The sequence below is a fragment of the Medicago sativa genome, chromosome 8 (genome assembly GCF_051527215.1).
Source record: "Medicago sativa cultivar Bolivia chromosome 8, Bolivia_mono, whole genome shotgun sequence".
NCBI lineage: Eukaryota > Viridiplantae > Streptophyta > Magnoliopsida > Fabales > Fabaceae > Medicago > Medicago sativa.
The window spans coordinates 80,004,630-80,027,980 of record NC_140756.1 but is presented as its reverse complement, the minus strand read 5'-3'; the positions used below and the strand labels follow the sequence as shown (position 1 = coordinate 80,027,980).

Sequence of the window (23,351 nt, the reverse complement as noted above, 5' to 3'; positions counted from 1 at the left end):
TTAACAGTTATATTAATTTTTGAGAAATGATATTTGTACAACCTTTTTTGACAACTTTTAGACAATTTTCTCTGTTATACTCACATTATATTCTTACTCTCTCTCTTCCTTTTTCTCTCTCCATTGTTTTTGACCAATGAAAAGAGAGAAAAGGGAGGTTGTCATCAAAGTTGTTAGCAAATGATTGTTCAAATATCATTTGCTCTTAATATTTTGAAATGTTTAACGGATAAATCATGCAAATCCTATTATTGAAACCTAGTCTTATTTCCCTTTTCCCTATTAGCATACCGTTTTACCAACTGTTAGACATGGTCTTATAAATTTCTTTGCCTTCTATCACTCATCCATTCTTCTTACTTTTTCATTCGTCCTGCTCCAAGCAATTATTTTTTATTTTTTTATGTTAACCATGCTCTAGTAGTTTGAAGTTCCGTTGAAGGTAGGGTAAAGTCCGGTAAAAATTGGTTCTTCTCAACAATTCGTCTTTTGCTGAAATTAGACTAATTGTAAAATGACGAAATGGCCAATCACCTCCATACCGAGACAATTTCCTGCTTTCAAATTCCAAAGCTTTCTCAAATTATTAAAACCGCTTTTCAAATTCAAACCATTCCAATCCCGGTCTTCTTCCTCATCCTCAAATTCTACTCTTAAATAAAAACCTGTCAATGGCAAAGACAAAGATTATCCCACTGGTGACTTTGATTTTAAACCTGTCACCGGCTTCAACAAGTTTCTCGTCAAACTCAAGATACTAATAGCATTACCGTGGGAGCATGTTGAACACGGTAGCGTATTGAAAATCATCTTGCACGGCCAGGTTTTCCACTCTCACTCACACGAACACTCGACACCAGTAATAAATAAATTAATTTGAATAGGATACCTTGACTCCTTTGATCAAGGCTTCTCACTCATACCATTGCTTTGCTTAATTTTTTTTAGTTCTTTTTCTTATGTCTTTGTAGATATCCGATCAGCTTCTGCCCCAAATTTGGGATAATTTGTTGAAAGCAGCTTATGATCCTCGCATTTCTGCGGTTTATCTTCATATTGATACTTTAAATTGCGATTGGGCTAAACTCGATGAAATTCAAAGGCGGATATTAAGTTTCAGAAAATCAGGTGCGAGCACAACTCGAAACACTCGGAGAATTTCGTGTTACAATCTATCTATATCAACCATTTGATAACTGATGTTGCTTGTAGGAAAATTTGTTGTGGCTTATCTCCCTTCAATTCGAGAAAAAGAGTATTACATTGCTTGTGCATGTGAAGAAATATATGCCCCTCCGAGTGCTTTGTTTCTTTGTTTGGATTCATCATTCAAAGAACATTTATTAGAGGTATTTGATTATGCTTTTCTTGGTATTTTTTTTTATACAAAGTTTTATGTTTTTGTCGGTGCTGCTACAATTCATGTGAATCGGCTACGAACAGCTAGTCTGCACTGAACAGATTGACCTCACAGACTTCTATGCCTATTGCAGAAAGCTCGGATTTGATAGACCCTTCTTGGTAATAGAACGGAGGATACAAAATAAAGTTACTAAATGAGAGCTTGTTAGGTTCACATAAAAATGAGTCAAGTTCACCTATAAATAGGGAAAGTGGTATACTAGAGAAAAAATGGAGTAACAGAGTTAGACTAAGTCAAACATAAGATATAACCAAAAGGATTGGACCAAGCCAAAAATTATTATAAGTCACAAATAAAATAAATAATAATAAGGCAAATTCTACTACGAAATTTTGTATTCATATTTCTCGCTTAAACATATGATCATATATTTAAAACTTTTTAAATATACAAAAAAAGTCGCAACAGGCTGTTTAGTAACGGTGTCACCTCACTGCTACATTTATAAAACTTCTAGTGTTTGTTGCTCAAATATAATCGTAATGCTTAATGGTTTTTAGTATAGGGAAATTTATTGTTAAACCCTTTTAAATTTAAACTTGTTGATGTTCATACTTAAGTCTAACACTCATGTTAATTCTTTCAGGATTTTATGATTTACTTGGAATTGAACCACAAGTTGAGAGAATTGGCAAATATAAAAGTGCAGGAGATACACTAACCCATAAAACCATGTCCGAAGAGAACCGTGAGGCATTGACTGCAATATTGGATAATATCTCTTCAAATTGGCTAGATAAAGTCTCTTCTGCTAGAGGTGCATTTGCATTTGATGTCCTAATTGTATCTTAAACAATAAACAAATAAATTAACTTTTGGGCTTCTGCAAATGCTATACAGGAAAGAAAAGAGAAGCTATTGAAAAATGCATAAACGAAGGTGTCTATCAAGTAGACAGACTCAAAAAAGAGGGTTTCATACTCTATGATGATGAGGTACATGCAGTACTTTGGTTTATATGATTGATTTCTTGCATCTGTCTAAGAGATCACCTAAGAGATGTTGGGGAATCGGGTTCTGGTTGTGTTGAATCGGAGGGAATATAATAGTGTTGGATGAGTTATAATAAGGCAAGTTCAAAACCAATCCTAAGAGATCACCTAAAATACTCTAAAATTTTCTGAATTACAAATATTAATGTTGCGGATGTTACTTTTTTTATTCTCAAATAGAACCAACTCCTTACTATGGATAGATAATTAATAATGCCTATTAAAATGTTTTAGAGGATACACTCAAAAGGGGGTTAAGACTAAAAAGAATGAGAAACATAAAATGTTCTGCAGGTTATCACTAGGTTGATGAAGTCAAAGAGACTTCAGGTGAAATCAAACAATCATCTACCTATGGTTTATTACTGGTAAATTTCCTTTTTATAGGGCAGGGGCCTGTATTATGCCATTTCTTCAGTATAGATAAAGGTTGACTTAAAAAATGTCTATGACTATAAATCCTTAGTTTGATAAAATTCATTTGTCGCTGTTTTAGTTTCTTGTTCATAAATCTACAATACTGTTTGATGACTTTGATAATTTCCATAATTGAAGAACTTAACTATAATTTTTCTCACTAATAACGAGAACTATTTATACATGGAAATAGTTATCAGTGCAAATGATGTTTTTTTTATTTTTATAAAAATATATTTTATTGGTATATACATTTTATTTATATTTTTGAGACTTAATAGAGATAGAATCTTAGTTCTCATGCCTTGTACTTATTTTGTATAAAGAACTGTTTAATTATCTACTATGAGTATGACTTGCTATGGCTTCCTGTTTCCTATCAAACTTATATTCGATACATTTTTTATAGATTAAAATATGCCAAATAACTCCTTAAGCATAAATTGATTGTTCCTTTCCTAAAATACAGAAAATACTCTAGAGTTAAAAAATGGACTGTTGGAATATCAGGTGGTAAAGAAATGATAGCTGTCATCCGAGCCTCAGGAACCATCAATCGTGTTGGTGGCAAAGGTATCATTGGAGAGAAGTTTATTAATGAGATACAAATGGTCGGAGGTACACTTTTTCTCTTATAAGTTTATCTTCACTAAATTTCGAAGAACATAATACATGTTATGATGCTACTTACATTGATTATGGAAGTTTTTATTAATGCAACCACATAGTTAAATTTGTTTAGAGTTATATTACACTTATTCTTAGTAACTTCAATGGAATACAAGCCTTTGGAATCCTTCCAAGATTTGAAAAATATAAAAGCAAGTGGATTGTAAAAAAGAAACTGCAACACTAGCTTAGGGATGATGCCTCTTTTTAAGTTTTTACAGCTAAAACTGGGACTTTTGAAGGATGGCTTCCTTCCCAAGTGAGGTATAAATTTGACAAGAACTCGTTTGCTAGTGGAAATCCGAGAAAATATATGAACATTTATGAGTTGAATAGATCTTCATCCTTATGTTCCAGGACCTACGAAGCGGGGATTAATTATGTTAGTTTATGTAACTTATGTGTTGACCAGCAACGTACATACTACTAATCTATTTTCCTGACGTATCATAACACAAGGAAACATTGTTTTCACAGTTTTTCTATGACGATGTTTGTTAAACCTGAAATTTTTTATGGTGTTATTTACATATATTTAGCTCATCACGTCTGCACCATTTTTTAGTCCCGGTCACACTCTGTCGTCTTTTTCTTCTCAGCATCAAACAAATTCAAGGCTGCTGTTATTCGAATTGACAGTCCAGGAGGTGATGCTCTTGCTTCTGATTTGTAAGTACTTGTAGATTCCTCTCTGTTCAAAATGCAGTCACTTTTAATAAGACATAGAAGAAATGGTTGGTTGTATTCATATAGCAATGATATATACCATGGCCATAAAATTCATGATAACCTGAACTATATTGATTTTTCCTAATAACTTTTTTAAGATGCTAGTTACTTTAAGATTTCAAAGATAAGTTAATATTACCTTTATGGTCTAGTTGAATTGAAGTACTTCTCTGATCTGTGTCATTGAATAATGATGCTAATAGATACTAGTAATTATTTTGGAAAGTTTGCATGCTTAGCTGATAAATTTTGATATCATGGTCTACAGAATGTGGAGAGAAATCAGGCTTCTTGCTGCCATAAAACCAGTTGTTGCTTCAATGTCTGATGTGGCAGCAAGTGGAAGTGGAGGATACTACATGGCAATGGGAGCAGGTGTCATTGTTGCAGAAAATCTTACCTTAACTGGTTCGATTGGAGTGATCATGAGTAAGAGAAAGTAGAAGGCTAGTCATGGATAGTGATTTAACTTAAACTAATAACAGATATTTATTGTGAATTATTAGCCAACATACACATGCTGGTATAATTGAAACAGATGAGGCCATCCATGTGTTAGATCCTAAATGGCGGTCATGGCGCCGCCATGGCCGTGCCATGGGAAATTTTTGGACAACCGTTAAATTTGTTAGATCCACGTATTTTTGGACAACCCGGACCCTGCATATGCGGGAGCTTCAGTGCACCGGGTTGCCCTTTCACGTATTTTTGGACAACCGTCATAGGAAATTTGTTAAGGGGTGCCCGCCATGGCGGCGCCATGGGCCACAATGGCGTGTTTATATGGCGGATTTTTGGCCTTCCACCATATTCGCTCAATTTAGGAAACTCATATTATGGCCAGCCACTCAGCTAAAATCCGTATTCTTTTACCCCCCCTTGGCTAAGATAGTTGTGTTGTAAGATATTCGTAAAGCCTCCTCACTTCTTGTTGTGGTCTTGTAGCCATATACCATTTCACAGAGTTTTATGGTAATATGGTAATTACGTTCTGAAATTATTTTGATTAAAAAACTATAGTATTTTGAAATATCATTTGAATGGTAATCATATGCAACCAATGTAAATTGTTTGTAGCTGAAAAGAACGAAATGAATTGAACTCTGAAATAATGAGGGACACGGTCCCATCATAACAGTCAGTGTTCCACTTTCATATATTTTTCTTGGGTTTTGTGATCTACTAACTTGATGGCATAACTTGCATTTGTAGAAAAATTTAACTATGAGAAACTTCATAAGAGGATTGGTTTCAACAAAGAAGTTATATCAAGGGGTAAATATGCCGAGCTCTTTGAAGCTGATCATCGTTCTTTTAGGTACCTTACAGACTTTGTTCATTTATACATGAAGAATCTAGTAGAGAATGTTAATGTGCACTGTGCCATCTGATATACAACTGTAATGTCGAACACTTTCTGTTGAGAAGGGAATACTAATCTTTTATGACTTGACTGCAATATTTGAATTCGGTTAAAATCATTTAATCCCACTCTGGGTACAGGCCACATGAAGCAAAGCTGTTTGCCAAGAGAACAGAAAATGTTTATAAACAATTTCGAGACAAAGCTGCTCTGTCTAGATCAATGACTGTATGTTTTAAATTTATTTAAGAAAAATCTATTTTTCATGCTTTCTGTTCTTCCTTTGTATATCCAGTAGTTACTTACTGCTACTGTACTGTCACTAGGTAGACAAAATGCTTTCTTTTTTTTATTTAAACTTTTTTATTTCAAATTTTATCCTTCTGAAGCTAATCAAATCAAATTTGATCAAATCCTAAATTATTTTTTCTTAATTAATCTCAAAAAAAAATCAAATCAAAACTAATCCTAATTTAATTTTGAATTCAAATTCAAAATATAGTAATAAAAATTAAATAACAATACTAAATGATAACAAATTCTAAAAGTTGAAGTTCAATTTTTCACTATGATAAAGGTCGACTATGATCTTTATCGAAAAAAAGGGATAAATAAGTAAGTGGTTTTTTTTTTTTTGACAGGAATAAGTAAGTGGTTGTTTACCCACTAGTTTTTATAAATCAAATGAGTTCACATACTCGTAAATATTGGTGCACGCTATTGAGTGCACATTTAGTAAGTTACATTTGAAGAAGAAAAGTTTTCATGAGTCACAAACCGACCATATCTTTTTCCTGCTATAGTTCTTTAGTTTCACATTTTAATTCTACAGTCTTCACATGTTATATGCTTTGTTCATAAACACATAATTATGAACTAACTAGAACTTGTAAAAAACTATATATGAACGTTTCTTTTGACAGGGAAGTCTTGCTTAGCATAATTTTGCGTGTTCTTTTGTTGATTCTTTTGTGAATTAATGATGAGTTGGCATATCACATTTTCCATCTAATGCACTGCATGCATAGCATGATGCCAATATGCCTATAAATACATAGCTTAGTTCATAGTTAGGACTCACATCTTACAAAGTTACATCAAATATCATTAAACTTGTTATTAGCAATCATGTTGAATATGGCAATGGTTGTGACTGCAACTACTCTTGTTATCTTACTGTTGTGTTCTCCATCATCAGTAGCTATATTACTGAACAAGCTACCACCACCAGTGACAGGACCTGAGTCACTTGCATTCGATAAAAACGGTGAAGGACCTTATGTTGGCTCCTCTGATGGAAGAATTTTCAAATATGTTGGTCCAAATAAAGGTTTCTTCAAGGAATATGCTTACACTTCACCAAACAGGTAACTAATATTTCACCAACATTAGCCAGTTCTCCTTTCATAAAAAAAATGTATTAGCTAGTTTGTTTGTAAAAAAAAACTATTAATTAGTTAACTAGATTCAAAGCCTAATGAGTTAAGTGACCATTTATTTTGTAAAAGTACTATTTTCAATTTTTAAATACAAGCATATCATCTTGTTTTTAATTTGTTTCCCTTTTCTTTTTACATTTTTATATTTTCCTTTTTACCACTAAAGCTAAGACCTCACGAACTTCATGTTTATATAGAAAACACTGGATTTTTTTTTCCTTCTTATTTTTTGTGTGAATCAACAACGTGAGAATTTTATAAATGAAAGTAAAAGCAGAAAATGGAAATCAGAAATTACTTCTATTTTTTTATCAGGAACAAGACAGTCTGTGATGGCATTGATGACTTCTCAGCACTCCAACCAACATGTGGGAGGCCATTAGGATTGAGTTTCAATCATCAAACAAACGACTTGTATATAGCTGATGCTTATTATGGACTACTTATGGTTGGTCCCAATGGAGGGAAAGCAACCCAATTAGTTGGACCTGCACAAGTCAATTCTACTGTGTTTGCTGATGGTTTGGATATAGACCCAAACACTGGAATCATTTATTTTACAATAGCTAGCGCTAAATTCCAGCTCAAGTAAGCATAGTTTGTCTACTTACAATGTTGTCTTTTGCACCTAAATGCCAATTCAGCATTACAGTAACAAATGTTCACATCACTTGATTTTTTGTAGGGATTTTCTCAAACTGGTAGACAGTGGAGATCATTCAGGAAGCCTATTGAGATATGATCCTAGCACCAACCAAACAACAGTGTTGCTAAGCAATCTTGCAGTGCCAACTGGTGTGGCAGTCAGTAGAGATGGCTCATTCGCACTTGTTAACGAATTTCTATCCTTCAAAGTTCGGAAAGTGTGGCTGAAAGGACCAAGAGCAAATTCATCAGAATTATTCATGCTGCTTGCTGGAAGACCAAATAACATTAAGAACTCAAGGGGCCAATTTTGGATTTCAGTGAATAGTTTTTTAGGACGGCCAGGATCTCCAAGACGTACGAATTTGCCTATAGGAGTCAGAGTGACTGAGAATCGTTTAATTTTACAGATTGTATCTCTTCCTGCTGAGTATGGTACTCAACTAAGTAGTGAGGTTCAAGAGTACAATGGAACACTCTATGGTGGTTCCCTGCTTGCTTCTTATGCTAGCATCTTTTCCCCCTAAAGTTTTTCACTCATTTGCTACATTTGTATTGCTATGAAGAAAAGAAAAAAAAATACATGGGGACTAAATAAAGAAAATTATTGATCATATACTCTTGCTAAGGCACCCAAAAATCTCTATTCTTCTGATCAACATTTGCATACACTTACAACATAAGTTAATGAAAAAGTGGAAGATCACGAGTCTATAACCTTAATGGTAGTGTGTTTGTAATGCATAGACAGGCAGCACGATATTCTGGAAAATAGACAACAAAATCCTCAAGAATTTAAATATAACAGAATGTTTAACTACTAAGAACATAAAATACTTCAGTTGTCATAAGTTCTACATTAAGTAAATGCCAGAGACCTTAAAAGGCCACAAATAAGTAACATCAACTTCAAATGACATAAGATGTTGGACCAAGTGAACCTTCACCTTCTAAAGGAACAACCAAGTACTGTACATTTGAAATACCATAACCCTGTATGACTCACAAAAACACCAGTAAAATTATTTTTGAACATCAACGAATCAATAATCAATAAAAAAACAAGTAAACATTTATTCCTTAACATGTGCTTATATTTCCCTTCAACTTTCCCTTTACATATTCACCTTTTGTGCAGTAAAAAGAAATCTCGTCAAAATGTTTGCAATGCAAAAATAGTTTTATCACAATATAGGGCTTTACCACAACCTAGTAAACTCGGCTAACAATTAATTAAAATTAATAATTAAAGAAACACAAGTATCTCCCTGTAACTTGTCAGGCACTTCACTTTGGTACCTATCACTTACAAACTTCTAGCTTCTGCCTTTGCACAACCAAATTGAGAAAGACTACGAGATTCTTCAGGTATCTCCAAATAATTTAAATCCATTAATTTCAGTACAAGAGAGGAAAATTCCAACTAATAGACTACCAATAAACAATTACAGGTACAGCAAGCATGAGTGATAAGACCAGTCCAACTGGGTTGATGAAAAATATATACAAGCTCACGTGCTCTTCATAAGAGTTACAAATTCTTGAAGATCTTCGAATTTCGTATTAGATACGCCTGCATACAGAAATGTTCAAATCAGAACTATGGAGTTCAGCCTTGTGGAAATAATTCATGTTGCAGAAGAATGAATGATATTCTGGTTACCTTTGGAAGCATATATAGCAGAAATGTCCATTTTATTGTTGTCAATCCTTTTTGCTTTCACTTTTCCTGTCTCTTCAATCAAGTTGGTGTTAAGCTTTCCCATCTTCATTCGAAGTTCTGAGGCAGTTGTCATGATCTCTACAGGAACACAATCATAAATGTAAAAATCTACTGACTTAAAGTTCAACATATAATATTAGCTAATAATTTGTTAATAATTTCAATCAGAAAAAACAAATTCATTCTTTCCTACTTGCAATAGTGCAGAGCTCCAGGAAATTTTTGACATTATTTGTTTCATTTCTCTTTTACTAAGGTTCACAGTATTAACATCCTGACCTATGGTACCTGTATTGGTGCCCCCAAAATGTTGGCCCCCTTTCAAACAAATCTTATCTTAATCTTTACATGTAGACATGAAAGGCATTAAAAGAAGTATAAAACACAATCAAAAGACAGACTATCCTGGATGTTCATTATTTGCAAAAATATTCTGAGACAATAGTTTCTTATATTACTGACTGTGTAATTGGAAAACAAAACAAAACCGTATCCAAATAATTCAATGTTCTTTTGTATCATAAAACTGCATGAGAAAAGCAATATACATGTGTTAATATAGTTAATGCATACAAACAGGTACCAAAATGGAGAATCCCAGGATTGATTAAATAGAAATCATAAAAACAGTATCAATACTAGTTCTGAGTAGCACAGGATCTTATCTGCAAAACGTTAAAACATGAGCAATAGGATGATAAGAAGCTCTTAAATTACCCTGAAACAACTCAATGTAAGAGTTTTGCTCAAATAATTGTAATGCCTCATTGATGTACTGGGCATTGTGAGAAGACTGCCTCTCTAATGCATGAATTTCTTGATTCAGCATTTCAGACTCTTTCCCCACCTGACAGCACATTTATTACCAAGAAAAATCAAATGAGAAACAAAATAAGTAACAATTTCACCATCTACAAAATGAAGACTTTAACAATGTACATTCCACACTCTTATTACCTCAACTAGTTTTTTCCTCAATGATTCTAACTGAGCATCTAATTCCAGATTGGAAGTAGAACCAGGATCAATGACATTCCCACTTGTTTCACCCTGAAAGAAAGTACACTTTCTTAAGAAAAAATTATACAAAGGAACAAGGTTTTAGATAAGAGATGAAGGAATATACACTATCAATGAAAAATTACTTACACTGACATTCAATCACAAATTTCAGTTTGCCACATCATATCATGCATTTTAAAAATAAGAAAAAACAGTAGCATAATTGTATTGTTTGATATCTTGGCAAGTAGTGATTGGTTGTCAATGTAAAATAACTTTACACTGACCATGCATTTCCTTTAATCTCGTTAAAAAAAGGTATGTGGCCGCAATCTAGGCCGCATATCTGGGTTTTTTATGTCTCTACAACTGTAATGCAACTTTGATTGAGGCCACGTTGACCATGATTCTCCGCAATATTTGTGAATGGCGAAAAAAATTAAACAGAACATACATTGAGAGTGTTTGGCAATTGAAAACCTTCGGGAAGAGAAAAACAATGATAAAGGCAGTATTTTTCCCAAACAGCGAGCTTTTGATCCAAAACAGATTGAACCTTTCGACGAATGCAATCAACACCCTTTCACAGAAACAAATAAACAAATTTAATGAAAGAGTTCGTTAATTACCCTAATTAAAGATAATTAAATTGAATTAAGCAATTTCTTTGAATAATGGAAGGAGAGAAATGAAACCTGTGTGAGATGTTGGGATCTTTGAGTAGCTTCCGCATTGAGCTTGGTGGATGCTTCCCTGAAACAACAAGATTTAATTTTAATTTTGCTATAGCAACAATTAAAATTTGAAAGAAAAAAAAGAAGAAGAAGAAGCGAAAGGGGTTAGTTACTGGAAGTAGAAATCGAAAGTATCGAGGACGAAATCATCAACAGTGTTGAGAACTTCGTTGAAGAAGAGTTGTGGATTCAGATTCATCACCGATTCGAAAACAGCGTCGCTCTCTCTGCTCATGCTTCCTTCCATTCCCGCCAAATTTGATTCCCCAATTTCAAAACAACCTAATGCATGTGCCTCTTTCTTCACTTCCTCTGTTACTACCACAACCAAACTTTTTTAATAATCTTCGTATGGGATTAAACTGTAACTTTTATTAACAAATATTTATCTTTTCTAACACATATTCCGGCTAATATTTACTCTCTAATTTGATGAAACTCATGTGTCCCACTTTTTTAGAAATAAATTCTTGTAATGTGAGACCTATGTAAAGTTTTATACAATAAAAAATAAAGAGCAAATGTTAGAGAAATAAGATTACTCTTTAATTTAGATATTCTTACTGCATTTTTTTTTAATAAATATATTCTCACTACATGAACATGGATATTTTACCCAAAATTGATTGATGAATTTTGATTTTTTTTTTGTTTTAAGTAAATTTTGGTGTTTAGTTATAATTTTCTTTTAAGCACTACCAAAAATAATTTTCTTTTAAGAATGTTTAGTTATAAATTTAACTGGTAAATAAGTTTTTTGTGCTTATAAATATGTTAAATTTCATTTTTTTTAAGGAATGCTAAATTTCATTTTTATTCCTTTTAAAATAATTTAGCAATTTTGATCATTAAATGTTTTCCGTCCTGGTTTTTTCTTTTTTTTGACAAATTCCATCATGGCTTTTTTTGACAATTTCATTTTTCTTTTTTTACCCTAAAATATGAATTTTTAACAACTAATAATTTACAAATTCATATTTAATTCATCATTTGTTGAAAAATGAAACTTTAGTAAAAGAGGTTTCTATAATATACTAAACATAAATGCAAAAAAAAAAAAAAAATTGGAGTGGTAACAAAAAATATTTAAGAGACTAAAACATGATGAAAAATTTTAAACTGACTAAAATGTGAAATTTAAAAGTTTTATAGTGACCAAAAATTTATTCAATCCTAAATTTAAGGGTTAAATGTTTCTTTTCCTAGACAAAATTAGAAGGGCAAATGATCATTATGACTTGATAACATCACAACAAGCCAACAATCATCTCACCTCAAAAAACCAACAATCATCTCCAACACTTCAATAATAACAATAATAATATGAAATAAAGCAAGCAAAAAGACGTGGCAACACCAAATTCATCAAAGAAATTCAACAAGATGTAATATTAGGGAAACGAAACCTATTACAAAATGAGAAATGATATTTGTATAATAATTTTTTGACAAATTTTATCACATACTTTCATTATATTTTTACTTTCTCTCTCTATTGTTTTGCTTCTCATGCCAATATTTCAATTTTTTTTTTGTAAATTATGGTTGTCTCATAAGTTATCATTAAAATGGTTGTTCAAATATCACAACTCTTATAAAATAGTCATCTGTAATATAATTTGTAGAACCTCAAGACCTTCAAATCTTCTGCTACGTGCAATCCTTGAGCAATTTCCAACATGATCATTTCATTGGTAGGAGCTCTATCAAATTTCCTCGGTGTTGAACCTCAAGAAAAATCCCCCAAGCCTTTGAAGGAGAAAATAATGCCTCTTGTATCCTTTCAAACTTTGAGCACCCTTAAATTCCTTAAAAGAAACAAACCATACACAAGTCTAATTGCATCTCCTAACTTCGAATCAACCTCACAATGAATCTTGATGAAAGTTTTTTAGTAAGATTTTTGAGAGAGAGAGAGAGAGTCGAGCGAAAAGTGAATGAACACTTCAATAATGAAAAAGTGGGAAAGAGGATTATATTTATAGTTAGAAGGTTTTAGAACAAGAGAAAGCTAAAAAAATAGCCTAAACCCCTTTGTGATTCGAATCACTCATTTAGTGAGTTGAATTATATGTTGAAAATAATTGTTGGGTTCGTTTGAAGATTGATTTGATACATACGAATAATGATTTAAATCATCATCACGATTGATGATCCTGATGAAGAATGATTCGAGTCGCCAGATTTGTGATTCAAATTGTTGCAAACAAAAGATCTAGATTTTGATAAATCTATTCATGATTTGAATCTCAAAGCATGTAGAATGATGATTCGTTGCAAAAAGAATAACGAAGAATGATTGGACCATTATGATTCTAATCACAAAAATGTTTCATGGGATGATTCAAATCGTTGAAAACAAAATTTTATTCTAATACAAAGTTTTTATGCAAATGAAATCATTTTCATGAAGATTTAAAATATATAATGATCTTAAGACAGAGGGTGCATACAGAAAAAACTAATATACGAGACATCACTCAAAACTTAACCAAACATTCCAAGACTTAGACAATAGTGCACTTACATGTTACAAGACATATATAATATTACTACAATCTGTATTCCAACAATACGCTCTAAATGTACTGCGAGGGCTATCGCTCCCTGTACCACCTAGTCTATGCCGCAAGTTAGGACTAACAAGTGTTCACGCCAAACGTAAGAGCAAGTGCCAAGGGAGCTTCACTACGCTAGTTTAACTCCTCTGCCTTTTGCCCTTCTTGTGTGACTAGTTTGAAAATAGTTAGAGTGTGTTAAACATGATAGCATTTTGAAAATAACTTTGTGTGACCAGTTTTTCCATTCCCACTCATACATATGTTATTGCTACTCGTAGCACTAACACACTTCTCATCGAAAGCGTGTCCGATAGTGAGACATGTTATAACATTAGATGATGTCATTTTCTGAAATTAGTATAGATATGTTGGTTGGTTCATGATTGTGTGTCAAACTCCAACTGTACCAACAATCGTCCCTCTCCCAAGCTATGTATCATAAACTCTAGAAGCGTTTTTATGGATCGTACCAGGTTATGGCATGAAGGCGCTACATTGAATCAGTTGACATCTATGTTAATTTTTAAAAATGCATACGTGAACGAGTTCATGTATGATTCACATGTACATAGAAAAATACAAAAATACAAAAATTTGATTAAAAACTTTACTTATTCAATGGAATATAATATTAATGAATTTTTTTTAGCTTAATCATTAACATTCCATTAAGTTTGTTCACGTTCCATGAATTTTGGATGTTTATAAGAGATGAAAAGTAAGATTAAAAGGAAATAAAAATAGATGTAAAATCAATGAAAAACTTCCATTAATGAAAGAGATCACATGTTACTGATTCTATAAATAGTAAATATTTATTTGAAAAAAAATTCAATTTTTTGATAAATAAATTGACATAATTTCTAATGCATAATTGTTAGTGTATTTGTGGAATCACTAACATGTGCTTCCATTATGAAAAATACTATTAATGAAAGACTTGTATTGAATGCGAGTCAGAAACAAAGAGTCAAGTTTCTTTGTTACTTTCCTTTCATTCCAAAGTTTACTTTTTCACACTCTTTCTTCTTTTCCCTCCCACATTTTGCAGTTGTGAAGTGTCGGAAATGTCAAATCACCGCCAAACATCACCACCACCACCACCATCATCCTTCATGAGTACTCGCTTTCAACTCCAACGCTTTCTCACTCAGCGCATTCTCAAACCCAAACCCTTCAAATTTCACTATTCTTGTTACTCATCATCTTCAAATTCTACTCTTAAACAAGACTCTGTTAATGCCAATCACAATGATTTTCCCACGGGTGACTTTGATTTTAAGCCCGTTACCGGCTTCAACAAGCTTCTCGTCAAGCTCAACTTGTTAACAGCTGACTCTTCGGAGCGTGTTCCACACGGCAGCATCTTGAAGATCATTTTGCGCGGACAGGTTTTCCCTTTTTTCTAACAAAGCACCGACATAGACAACAGACACGACACTAATACACATATGTAATAATAATTTGAGAAAATGAATTGAATGTGATCACGTGACACGTTGACACTTCTCTGAGAAAATGAATTAGTCGAATGTAATCACATTAGTGTGTCTGTGTCCGAGGTGTCGGATACCAGACATGCCTTTGACCAGAGGGTGTCGTGCAAACATAGCTTTCTCACTCATACTATTGCTTTGCTTAATCTTTCATTTCATTTTTCTGTCTATGTAGATAGCCGATCAGCTTCTGCCCCAAATTTGGGATAATTTGTTGAAAGCTGCTTACGATCCTCGTATTTCTGCCGTGTATCTTCAAATCGATAGTTTGAATTGTGGTTGGGCTAAAGCTGATGAAATTCGAAGACAAATCTTGAATTTCAGAAAATCAGGTGCCATTACAACTCTACATTTGTAAAATTTTGTGTTGCAATATCTATCTATGTTAACTATTCAATTATATTAACCTTTGTTGCTTATAAAAGACCTTGATAGTTGATGACATTTGTAGGAAAATGTGTTGTGGCTTATCTCCCTTTAATTCGAGAAAAGGAATATTATATTGCTTGTGCATGTGAAGAAATATATGCTCCTCCGAGTGCTTATGTTCGTTTGTTTGGATTCACTGTTCAAGGGACATTTGTTAGAGGTATGCTCATTCTGCCTTTCCTTTCCTTGCATCTCTTTAAACAAAGTTTGACGTTGTTGTCAATGCCGCAATGAACAACTATCCTCAAGGATTTATACGTGTGCGGAAATCTCCGGATTTAAACTAGATTACTAAATGAGTTTTTTTTACATTCTCATAAAAACGAGTCAAGTTCACATATAAATAAGGAAAGTGGTTTACTAAAGAGAAAAATGAGGAAAGGGAATTACAACAGACTGTTTAGTGATGGTGGCATGACTCCCAACTACATTTACAAAACTTGCAGTGTTATTGCTCAAATGTAATCATAATGCTTAATGGTTTTTAATATAGGGAAATTTGTTGTTAAACCTTTTTAAATTGAAATTTGTTGATGTCTATACTTAAGTCTAACACTTGTGTTAATTCTTTCAGGTGTTTATGACTATCTTGGAATTGAACCACAAGTTGAAAGAATTGGCAAATATAAAAGTGCGGGAGATAGACTAACCCGTAAAACCATGTCTGAAGATCATCGTGAGATGCTGACTGCAATATTGGATAATATCTATTCAAATTGGCTGGATAAAGTCTCTTCTGCTAGAGGTACATTTGCATTTAATGTCCTAATTGTATCTTAAACAAATGAATTAACCTTTGGGCTTCTGCAAATTATATACAGGAAAGAAAAGAGAAGATGTTGAGAACTTCATAAATGAAGGTGTCTATCAAGTAGACAGACTGGAAAAGAAGGGTTTCATAACAAGCATACTCTATGATGATGAGGTACATGCAGTACTTTGGTATTATGCGACTGATTACCTGCATGTTTCACAGTAGCAGTTGAAAAAAAAAAAAAAAGACTAAAGAATGAGAAACGTAAAATATATTGCAGGTTATACCTAGGTTGAAGAAGAGACTTCAGGTGAAATCAAACAAATATCCACCTGTGGTTTATTTCAGGTAAATTTACCTTTTATAGAGTAGGGGCCTTTATATTTTATTATGCCATTTCTTCAGCAAGATAAAGGTTGACTCGAAAAAAAAATCAATAAATCCTTATCTTGATAAAATTCTGTTGTGTTTGTTTTATTTTCTTGTTCAGAAATCTATAATGTTGTATGATGACTGCGATAATTTCTATAATCAAAGAACTTAACTATAATTCTTCTCACTAATAACAAGAACTATATATACATGGAAATGGTTATCAGTGCAATTGGTTTTTTTTTTTGTTTTTTTTTGTATCGGTATGTACATTTTATTTTTGAGACTTAATAGTAGAGAAAGAACCTTAGTTCTCATGACTTGTACTTGTATAAAGCACTGCTCTAATTCTCTGATATGAGTATGAATTGCTATGGCTTCCTGTTTTCTATCAAGCTTATATTAGATGCATCTGTTATAGATTAAAATATGCCAAATAGCTCATTAAGCAGATTGTTCCTTTCCTCAAATACAGAAAATACTCTGGAGTTAAAAAAGAGACCGTTGGAATATCAGGTGGTAAAGAACAGATAGCTGTCATCCAAGCCTCGGGGACCATCAGTCGTGTTGGTGGCAAAGGTATCATTGCAGAGGAGTTTATTAATAACATCCATAGGGTCAAAGGTACACTTTTGATATTATAATATTTTCTTTCTTTAACCCACCTGGGTTGGTCTGGTGGTATTGACTTGGGACTTGGGAGTGTGCTCCTCCTCAAGGTCTCAGGTTCGATTCTCTTCGGTACCAATTTGAGTGGGCTAATTTAGCTTCTTCAAAAAAAAAAAAAAAAAAATATTTTCTTCTTTAAATTTCAAAGCACATAATAAGTGAAGTGTTATGATGCTAATTACATTGATTATGGCATTTTTTATTAATTAATGCAGCCACATAGTTATCTTTGTTTAGAGTTGTATTATTTGCTATAACAGATGGGAAGCGAAAGTATTGCACTTATTCTTAGTATTTTTAAGTTTCAACTGAGCACGGGACTTTAGAATCCTTCATGATTTTGAAAAATATAAAAGGAAGAGGATCTTGCAAAAGAAACTGCAAGAAATAGCTTAGTGATGACACCTTTTTTTATGTCTTTACAACTAAAACTGGGACTTCTGAAGTATGGCTTCCTTCAGAAGTAAGGTATAAATTTGACAGAGAGAAACCCATCTGCTAGTGGAAATCAGAGAGATTAATTATGTTTGTTTATGTAAATTACGTATTAACCAACAATGTACATACTCCTAATCTATTTTCCTGACCTACCATAACACAAGGATAACATTGGTTTTCAGGTTTACGCTATATGCTGAACTTTAAATTTTTTTACGGTGTTATTTACATATATTTAGCTCGTCATATGTGCGTCGTTGTTTGATTCTCGGTCACACTGAGCTGTTTTTTCTTCTCAGCATCGAACAAATTCAAGGCTGCTGTTATCCGAATTGATAGTCCAGGAGGTGATGCTCTTGCTTCTGATTTGTAAGTAGTACATTCCTCTCTGTTCAAAATGAAGTCACTTTTAATAAGACATGCAAGAAATGGTTGGTTGTATTCATATAGAAATGATCTATACCACTTGACCCAAAAAAAAAAAATGATTTATACCATGGCCATAAAGTTCATGATAACCTGAACTATATTGATTTTTCCTAATAACTTTTTTAAGATGCTACTTTTAGATTTCAAAGTTAAGTTAATATTTCCTTTATGGTCTAATTAAATTTGAAGTACTTCTCTGATCTGTGTCATTGAATAGTGGTGCTAATTGATACTAGTATTTTTTTTGAAAGTTTTCATGCTTAGTTGATAAAGTTTTGATATCATGGTCTACAGAATGTGGAGAGAAATCAGGCTTCTTGCAGCCAAAAAACCAATCATTGCTTCAATGTCTGATGTGGCAGCTAGTGGAGGATACTATATGGCGATGGGAGCAGATGCTATCGTTGCAGAAAATCTGACCTTAACTGGTTCGATTGGAGTACTCACGAGTAAGAGAAAGGAGAAGGCTGTGCATGGATTATAATTTAACTGAAACTAAGAACAGATTTATTGTGAATTATTAGCCAACATACACATGCTGGTATAATTGAAACAGACGAGGTCATCCTTGTGCTAGATCCTAAATGTCAGTGTTGTTGAATGGTGTTCATGGCGCCCCCATGGCGGACTGGCATGGAAGATTTTTGGACAACTGTCATAGGAAATTTGTGAAGGAACGTCTGACATGGTGGCGCCATAGGCCGCAATGGTGTGTTTGGATTTTTGGCCTTCCACCATATTCGCTCAATTTAGGAAAGTCTTATTATGGCCAGGCACTCGGCTAAAATCCGTTTTTTTTACCCGCTTGCCTGAGATAGTTGTGTAAAATATCCTTAGAGGCTCCTCACTTCTTGTTGTGCTCTTATAGCTATTTTACCATTTTCACTGGGTTTTATATCAATTACGTTTGAACTTATTTTGATTAAAATACTATAGTAGTTTGAAATATCATTTGAATGGTAATCATATGCAATCAATAGATATTGTAGTTGAAAGGAAAGAAATCAATTGAGCTCATAAATTTCTTCAAAAAAAATTGAGCTCATAAATAATGAGGAAAGACATGGTACCATCATGAACAATCATGGTTCCACTTCAGTATATTCTTCTTGAGTTTTGTAATCTACTAACTTGATGACATAAGTTACTTATGTAGGAAAATTTAACTATGAGAAACTTGATGAGGAGATTGGCTTCAACAAAGAACTTATATCAAGGGGTCAATATGCCGAGATCTTTGCAGCTGATCATCGTTCTTTCAGGTGCCTAATAGATTTTGTGATTTATTCATGAAGATTTTAGTAGACATTACCTTAAGCAGGCCCGGGGCTTGCGGTATAGGAATATAATTTGCTATTGCTGGTGGGGGGCTTTTATCCATGTTTCATATAGTCTGTTTGTGTTGGCCTTAATAATCTACTTCTGTTTGATTCATGGGTTGGTACCTTTTTTTTGCATCAATTTATATTTGATTTCTGAGGCAGGAACATATAATCACTTTCTCTATCTCTCTGGTATAGGCCACATGAAGCAAAGCTATTTGCCAAGAGAACACAGAATGTTTATAAACAATTTCGAGACAAAGCTGCCCTTTCCCGAGCTATGACTGTATGTTTTAAATTTATATAAGAAAAATCTATTTTCCATGCTTTCTGTTCTTCCCTTGTATATCCAATAGTTACTTACCGCTACTGTCCTGTCACTAGGTAGACAAGATGGAAGAGGCTGCACAGGGGAGGGTTTGGACCGGTAAGGACGCAGTATCTCATGGTCTGGTTGATGCTATTGGTGGGCTATCACGTGCTATTGCTATAGCCAAATTGAAGGCCAATATACCTCAAGATAGACAGGTTGAATTTGAGAACACCTTTATTTTGATGCCTGTTGATTTATTTGATGATTTCATGATTCCTATAATGATCGTGCTTGAGCTATGCCAGGTTGCTGTTGTGGAGCTCTCAAGTCCCAGTCCTATTCTACCCAAGGTTTTAAGCAATCTAGGCAATTCACTCGTTGGAGCAGACCAAACACTTGAGGAACTACGACAGGACTTGCCATTTTCCGATGAAGTTCAAGCGCGGATGGATGAAACCATGTTTCAGAATTTGGGTGGATATCCATCTGCCAACCCCATTTTGGCACTGATGACTGATTACCTCAATTCTATGTAGGGAGAGATTTTCTCCATAGTATACTAACTAGTAGGGTAAATTATATTAGCCTCCCTTAAGTTGTGATTCAAAATCTTGCACCTCCCCTCTAGTTTGTAAATGGTCAATTACCTCCCCAACCTGTAAAGTCGTTCCCTAACAGATGAAATTATACGACAACGTCTTAAAAAAAATTATTCATAAAGTTAGTCAACATCTCTGTGGTTCTCCTTCTGAAGCTGCTATATTCTTTATATATTATTTGTTGTGCCATGAACGTTGCCTTTAATAACGAGACTTGGATACTGTTCTCCTGTTAAGTTTTCAGTTTGGCTGATGGAGATGAGGCTCAGAGTGATGTGTCTCTTAGGAAGCAGTCATATAACCAAAAGCATATATTACAGTGTAACATGTTTTTTCCTTTCTAACTACAGATTTGTATGGATATGAAGATTAAGAAAAATATTATAACTTGAAGAACTATATCTACATGAGTGTCTCAAACTCTTGTTCTCTCATAAACTGATTAGGTTTATGGTAAAATGTCAGAACTTGAGGCTCAAAATGAAGATACTTTTATTTTAGCAATTTAAAGGCTTGGCTAATTGTAATATTACCACAAGATGATTCATCTCAATCATCAAGCAAAAGGGCGTCAGTGTTTGCCACATAACCAAACCCTTTGATCTGTTGAAGCAAATTGTCTAAAACTAAAGATATAGGAGCGAAGTCGCTGTCTTTGGCCATAAACTTGTGGATTTCATTATTCACTTCAATCCAACTACAAGCCGGTTCTTTTACAACTCCACTTATGTCCATTTTTTCCCTCAACCTTCTGACATTTACCCACATCCCTTTTGATGCAAATATATTTGAAAGTAATACATATGATGCACTATCTGCTGGGTCACATGATATTGCCATCTCAGCTGCATATGTTCCCAGTTCAACATTACCGGAAACTCAGCATGCACTGAGTAGGCTTCTCCATACTGCCGCTGCTTGTTTTATTGGCATCTTCTCGATAAATTTCTTAGCTTCGTATACTTTACCAGCACGGCCCAAGAGAGAAACCATGCATACATAATGCTCAATTCCCGGTTCAATTCCAAATTGAGACATTGAGTCAAAGTGATCAAATCCAAGGTCAAGAAGTCCAGCATGGCTACATGCTGATAGCACACCTACAAAGGTGCCATAATTTGGTTTCACTCCTTCCATAATCATGTCCTCAAACACCTGAAGAGCTTTTTCCGCTTCTCCATGTTGGGCATAAGCCACAATCATCGAATTCCAACATGCAGTGGCTTTCCAATTTGTGTAGATAAATGCTTTGTGAGCCTCTTCAATGCTTCCACTTTTGGCATACATATTAACTAAAGCATTTGCGACCAAGGGGTCATCTTCAAAACCCATCTTTATGACTTGGTTGTGAAACTGTTGACCATGTCGCAGACTTGCTATATTACTTGCTGCAGTGATTACAGCAGCAAAAGTGAACTCCTTGGGTTTTTGTCTTGCATCAGTCGAGGAATCGCATTTGGCATACATGTCAATCAAACCAGTTTTCACAAAATCATGATTATCAATATTGACTTTGATAGCATAAGCATGCACTTGTCTTCCCTTTTCCAAAGCCACGAGTGAACCACACGAACTAAGAACGCTCGTGCAACAAAATGCATCAGGCTTCCAACCCATTCTAGCCATTTCAACAAATAGGTCAAGGGCATCCTGATGGAAGGAATTTTGCATACAACCAGCAATCACAGTGGTCCATGAAACAACATTTTTATATACCATCCGATCAAATAACTTCCTACCCAACTCCACTTTGCGACACTTTAAGTAAAAATCTATAAGTCCATTGACCATTGAGACAAGCACCAAACAAGCACAAACAAGCATCAAACAAGCACTCAAAACACTAGAAAGTACATATTTATTTGGACAAACATCACCCTCTCTCATTCGGTCAAACAACTTCAAAGACACTTCACTTCTTCCGTGTTTCGAATACCCTGCAATGATTGCAGTCCACGTGACGCTGGTTTTAACTTGTAAACCATCAAAAAGCAACCTTGCATCATCAATACAACCATGTTTGGTATAAAAATCAATCAAAGAGTTACCAAAACAACATCTTGAACATATCCACCCTTAACAACCAAACCATGTATCTGTAGAGCTTGGTCGAGACCACTAAATTGCGTGCAAGCTTTAACGACACTATCTAAAATGTATTCATTTGGTTTCTCATTACAACTTCTCATGAACTGAACAAACAACATCAATGCTTCTACATTGTAACTATGCTGAGTGTACATAGAAACCATATTAGACCAAGTAACATGGTTTCTCTTAGACATTGTATCAAACAGCGTCTATGCATCGTTTACTAGGTTCAGTTTTGAGTATGCATGCAAGAGAGTGTTAACAACGAAGATATCGTGTTGGTGAAAACCACACACCACAATTTTGGCGTGGATTTTCTTGCAACAAGGAACGGGAATGTTCCGACGTGGTAATTGCAACAAGTTGGCTAATTCACGACCAAATGTACGTTGTCTGATGATTGGAGGAATGTGTGGGTCATGTGGTTGAAGATGTTGATGTAAGAGAGTGGAGAAGTTCAAAGTTTTGATCACATTGATTTTGTTAAGCAAGTTTGGTTTGGATGCTGATGATAGTAGTTGATAATGATGGAATTGCATAATAGATACTAGAGATTATTTTGGCTTCTTTGTGATCAATCATAAATTCACACCATAGTCATGTCTAATGGATGGTTACATTGTTGGGATGTTCAGTTAATAAGTTCCTAGGTTCCACCAAGTAGAATTGAATTTGTTTTCTTTGTAACTGTTGCCACGTTTTTACACGTGAGTTGAACTTTTCATTCTTATCATGCAAGGCT

At 34.0% G+C, this 23,351-nt stretch overlaps 4 protein-coding genes and 2 pseudogenes across 8 annotated transcripts; 4 read left to right on the top strand and 2 right to left on the bottom strand.

Annotated features, from left to right (window-relative positions):
* The first annotated feature begins 661 nt into the window (after nt 1–661).
* On the top strand, nt 662–2,215 carry LOC146902032 (serine protease SPPA, chloroplastic-like; annotated as a pseudogene). The gene is made up of 4 exons (XR_015023240.1): nt 662–823; nt 972–1,128; nt 1,213–1,349; nt 2,010–2,215. The product of XR_015023240.1 is annotated as a serine protease SPPA, chloroplastic-like (transcript).
* A 1,083-nt stretch (nt 2,216–3,298) lies between these two features.
* On the top strand, nt 3,299–4,796 carry LOC146902031 (serine protease SPPA, chloroplastic-like). Its single transcript, XM_085734256.1, has 3 exons — nt 3,299–3,450; nt 4,101–4,170; nt 4,499–4,796. The coding sequence occupies exons 1-3, from the start codon at nt 3,354–3,356 to the stop codon at nt 4,671–4,673; spliced, it is 342 nt and encodes a 113-aa protein (XP_085590382.1). The 5' UTR covers nt 3,299–3,353; the 3' UTR covers nt 4,674–4,796.
* A 1,788-nt stretch (nt 4,797–6,584) lies between these two features.
* LOC146902030 (protein STRICTOSIDINE SYNTHASE-LIKE 12-like) lies at nt 6,585–8,293 on the top strand. The gene is made up of 3 exons (XM_085734254.1): nt 6,585–6,960; nt 7,348–7,620; nt 7,718–8,293. The coding sequence occupies exons 1-3, from the start codon at nt 6,722–6,724 to the stop codon at nt 8,202–8,204; spliced, it is 999 nt and encodes a 332-aa protein (XP_085590380.1). The 5' UTR covers nt 6,585–6,721; the 3' UTR covers nt 8,205–8,293.
* Nucleotides 8,294–8,890: 597 nt separating this feature from the next.
* Nucleotides 8,891–11,688, bottom strand: LOC146902029 (protein MIS12 homolog). The gene is made up of 7 exons (XM_085734255.1): nt 11,250–11,688; nt 11,098–11,155; nt 10,857–10,982; nt 10,358–10,450; nt 10,118–10,247; nt 9,341–9,478; nt 8,891–9,250 (listed from the first exon to the last, which is right to left on the bottom strand). Exons 1-7 carry the CDS (start codon nt 11,381–11,383, stop codon nt 9,189–9,191), a joined length of 741 nt encoding a protein of 246 aa, XP_085590381.1. The 5' UTR covers nt 11,384–11,688; the 3' UTR covers nt 8,891–9,188.
* A 2,954-nt stretch (nt 11,689–14,642) lies between these two features.
* LOC146902028 (serine protease SPPA, chloroplastic-like) lies at nt 14,643–20,648 on the top strand. Of its 3 annotated transcripts, none has more exons than XM_085734252.1 (13): nt 14,643–15,088; nt 15,369–15,525; nt 15,645–15,782; nt 16,197–16,367; nt 16,444–16,547; nt 16,657–16,724; nt 17,224–17,372; nt 18,155–18,224; nt 18,579–18,733; nt 19,441–19,546; nt 19,805–19,892; nt 19,991–20,134; nt 20,225–20,648. In XM_085734252.1, exons 1-13 carry the CDS (start codon nt 14,765–14,767, stop codon nt 20,453–20,455), a joined length of 1,905 nt encoding a protein of 634 aa, XP_085590378.1. In that variant the 5' UTR covers nt 14,643–14,764; the 3' UTR covers nt 20,456–20,648. The 3 variants fall into 3 exon arrangements, with proteins under 3 accessions (XP_085590378.1, XP_085590377.1, XP_085590379.1); XM_085734251.1 differs by having other exon boundaries at nt 19,429–19,546; XM_085734253.1 differs by lacking the exons at nt 19,991–20,134; nt 20,225–20,648 and having other exon boundaries at nt 19,429–19,546; nt 19,805–19,984.
* LOC146902027 (pentatricopeptide repeat-containing protein At4g39530 pseudogene) lies at nt 18,120–23,278 on the bottom strand (annotated as a pseudogene). Its single transcript, XR_015022244.1, has 2 exons — nt 21,052–23,278; nt 18,120–18,243 (listed from the first exon to the last, which is right to left on the bottom strand). The product of XR_015022244.1 is annotated as a pentatricopeptide repeat-containing protein At4g39530 pseudogene (transcript).
* Between the last annotated feature and the right edge of the window lie 73 nt (nt 23,279–23,351).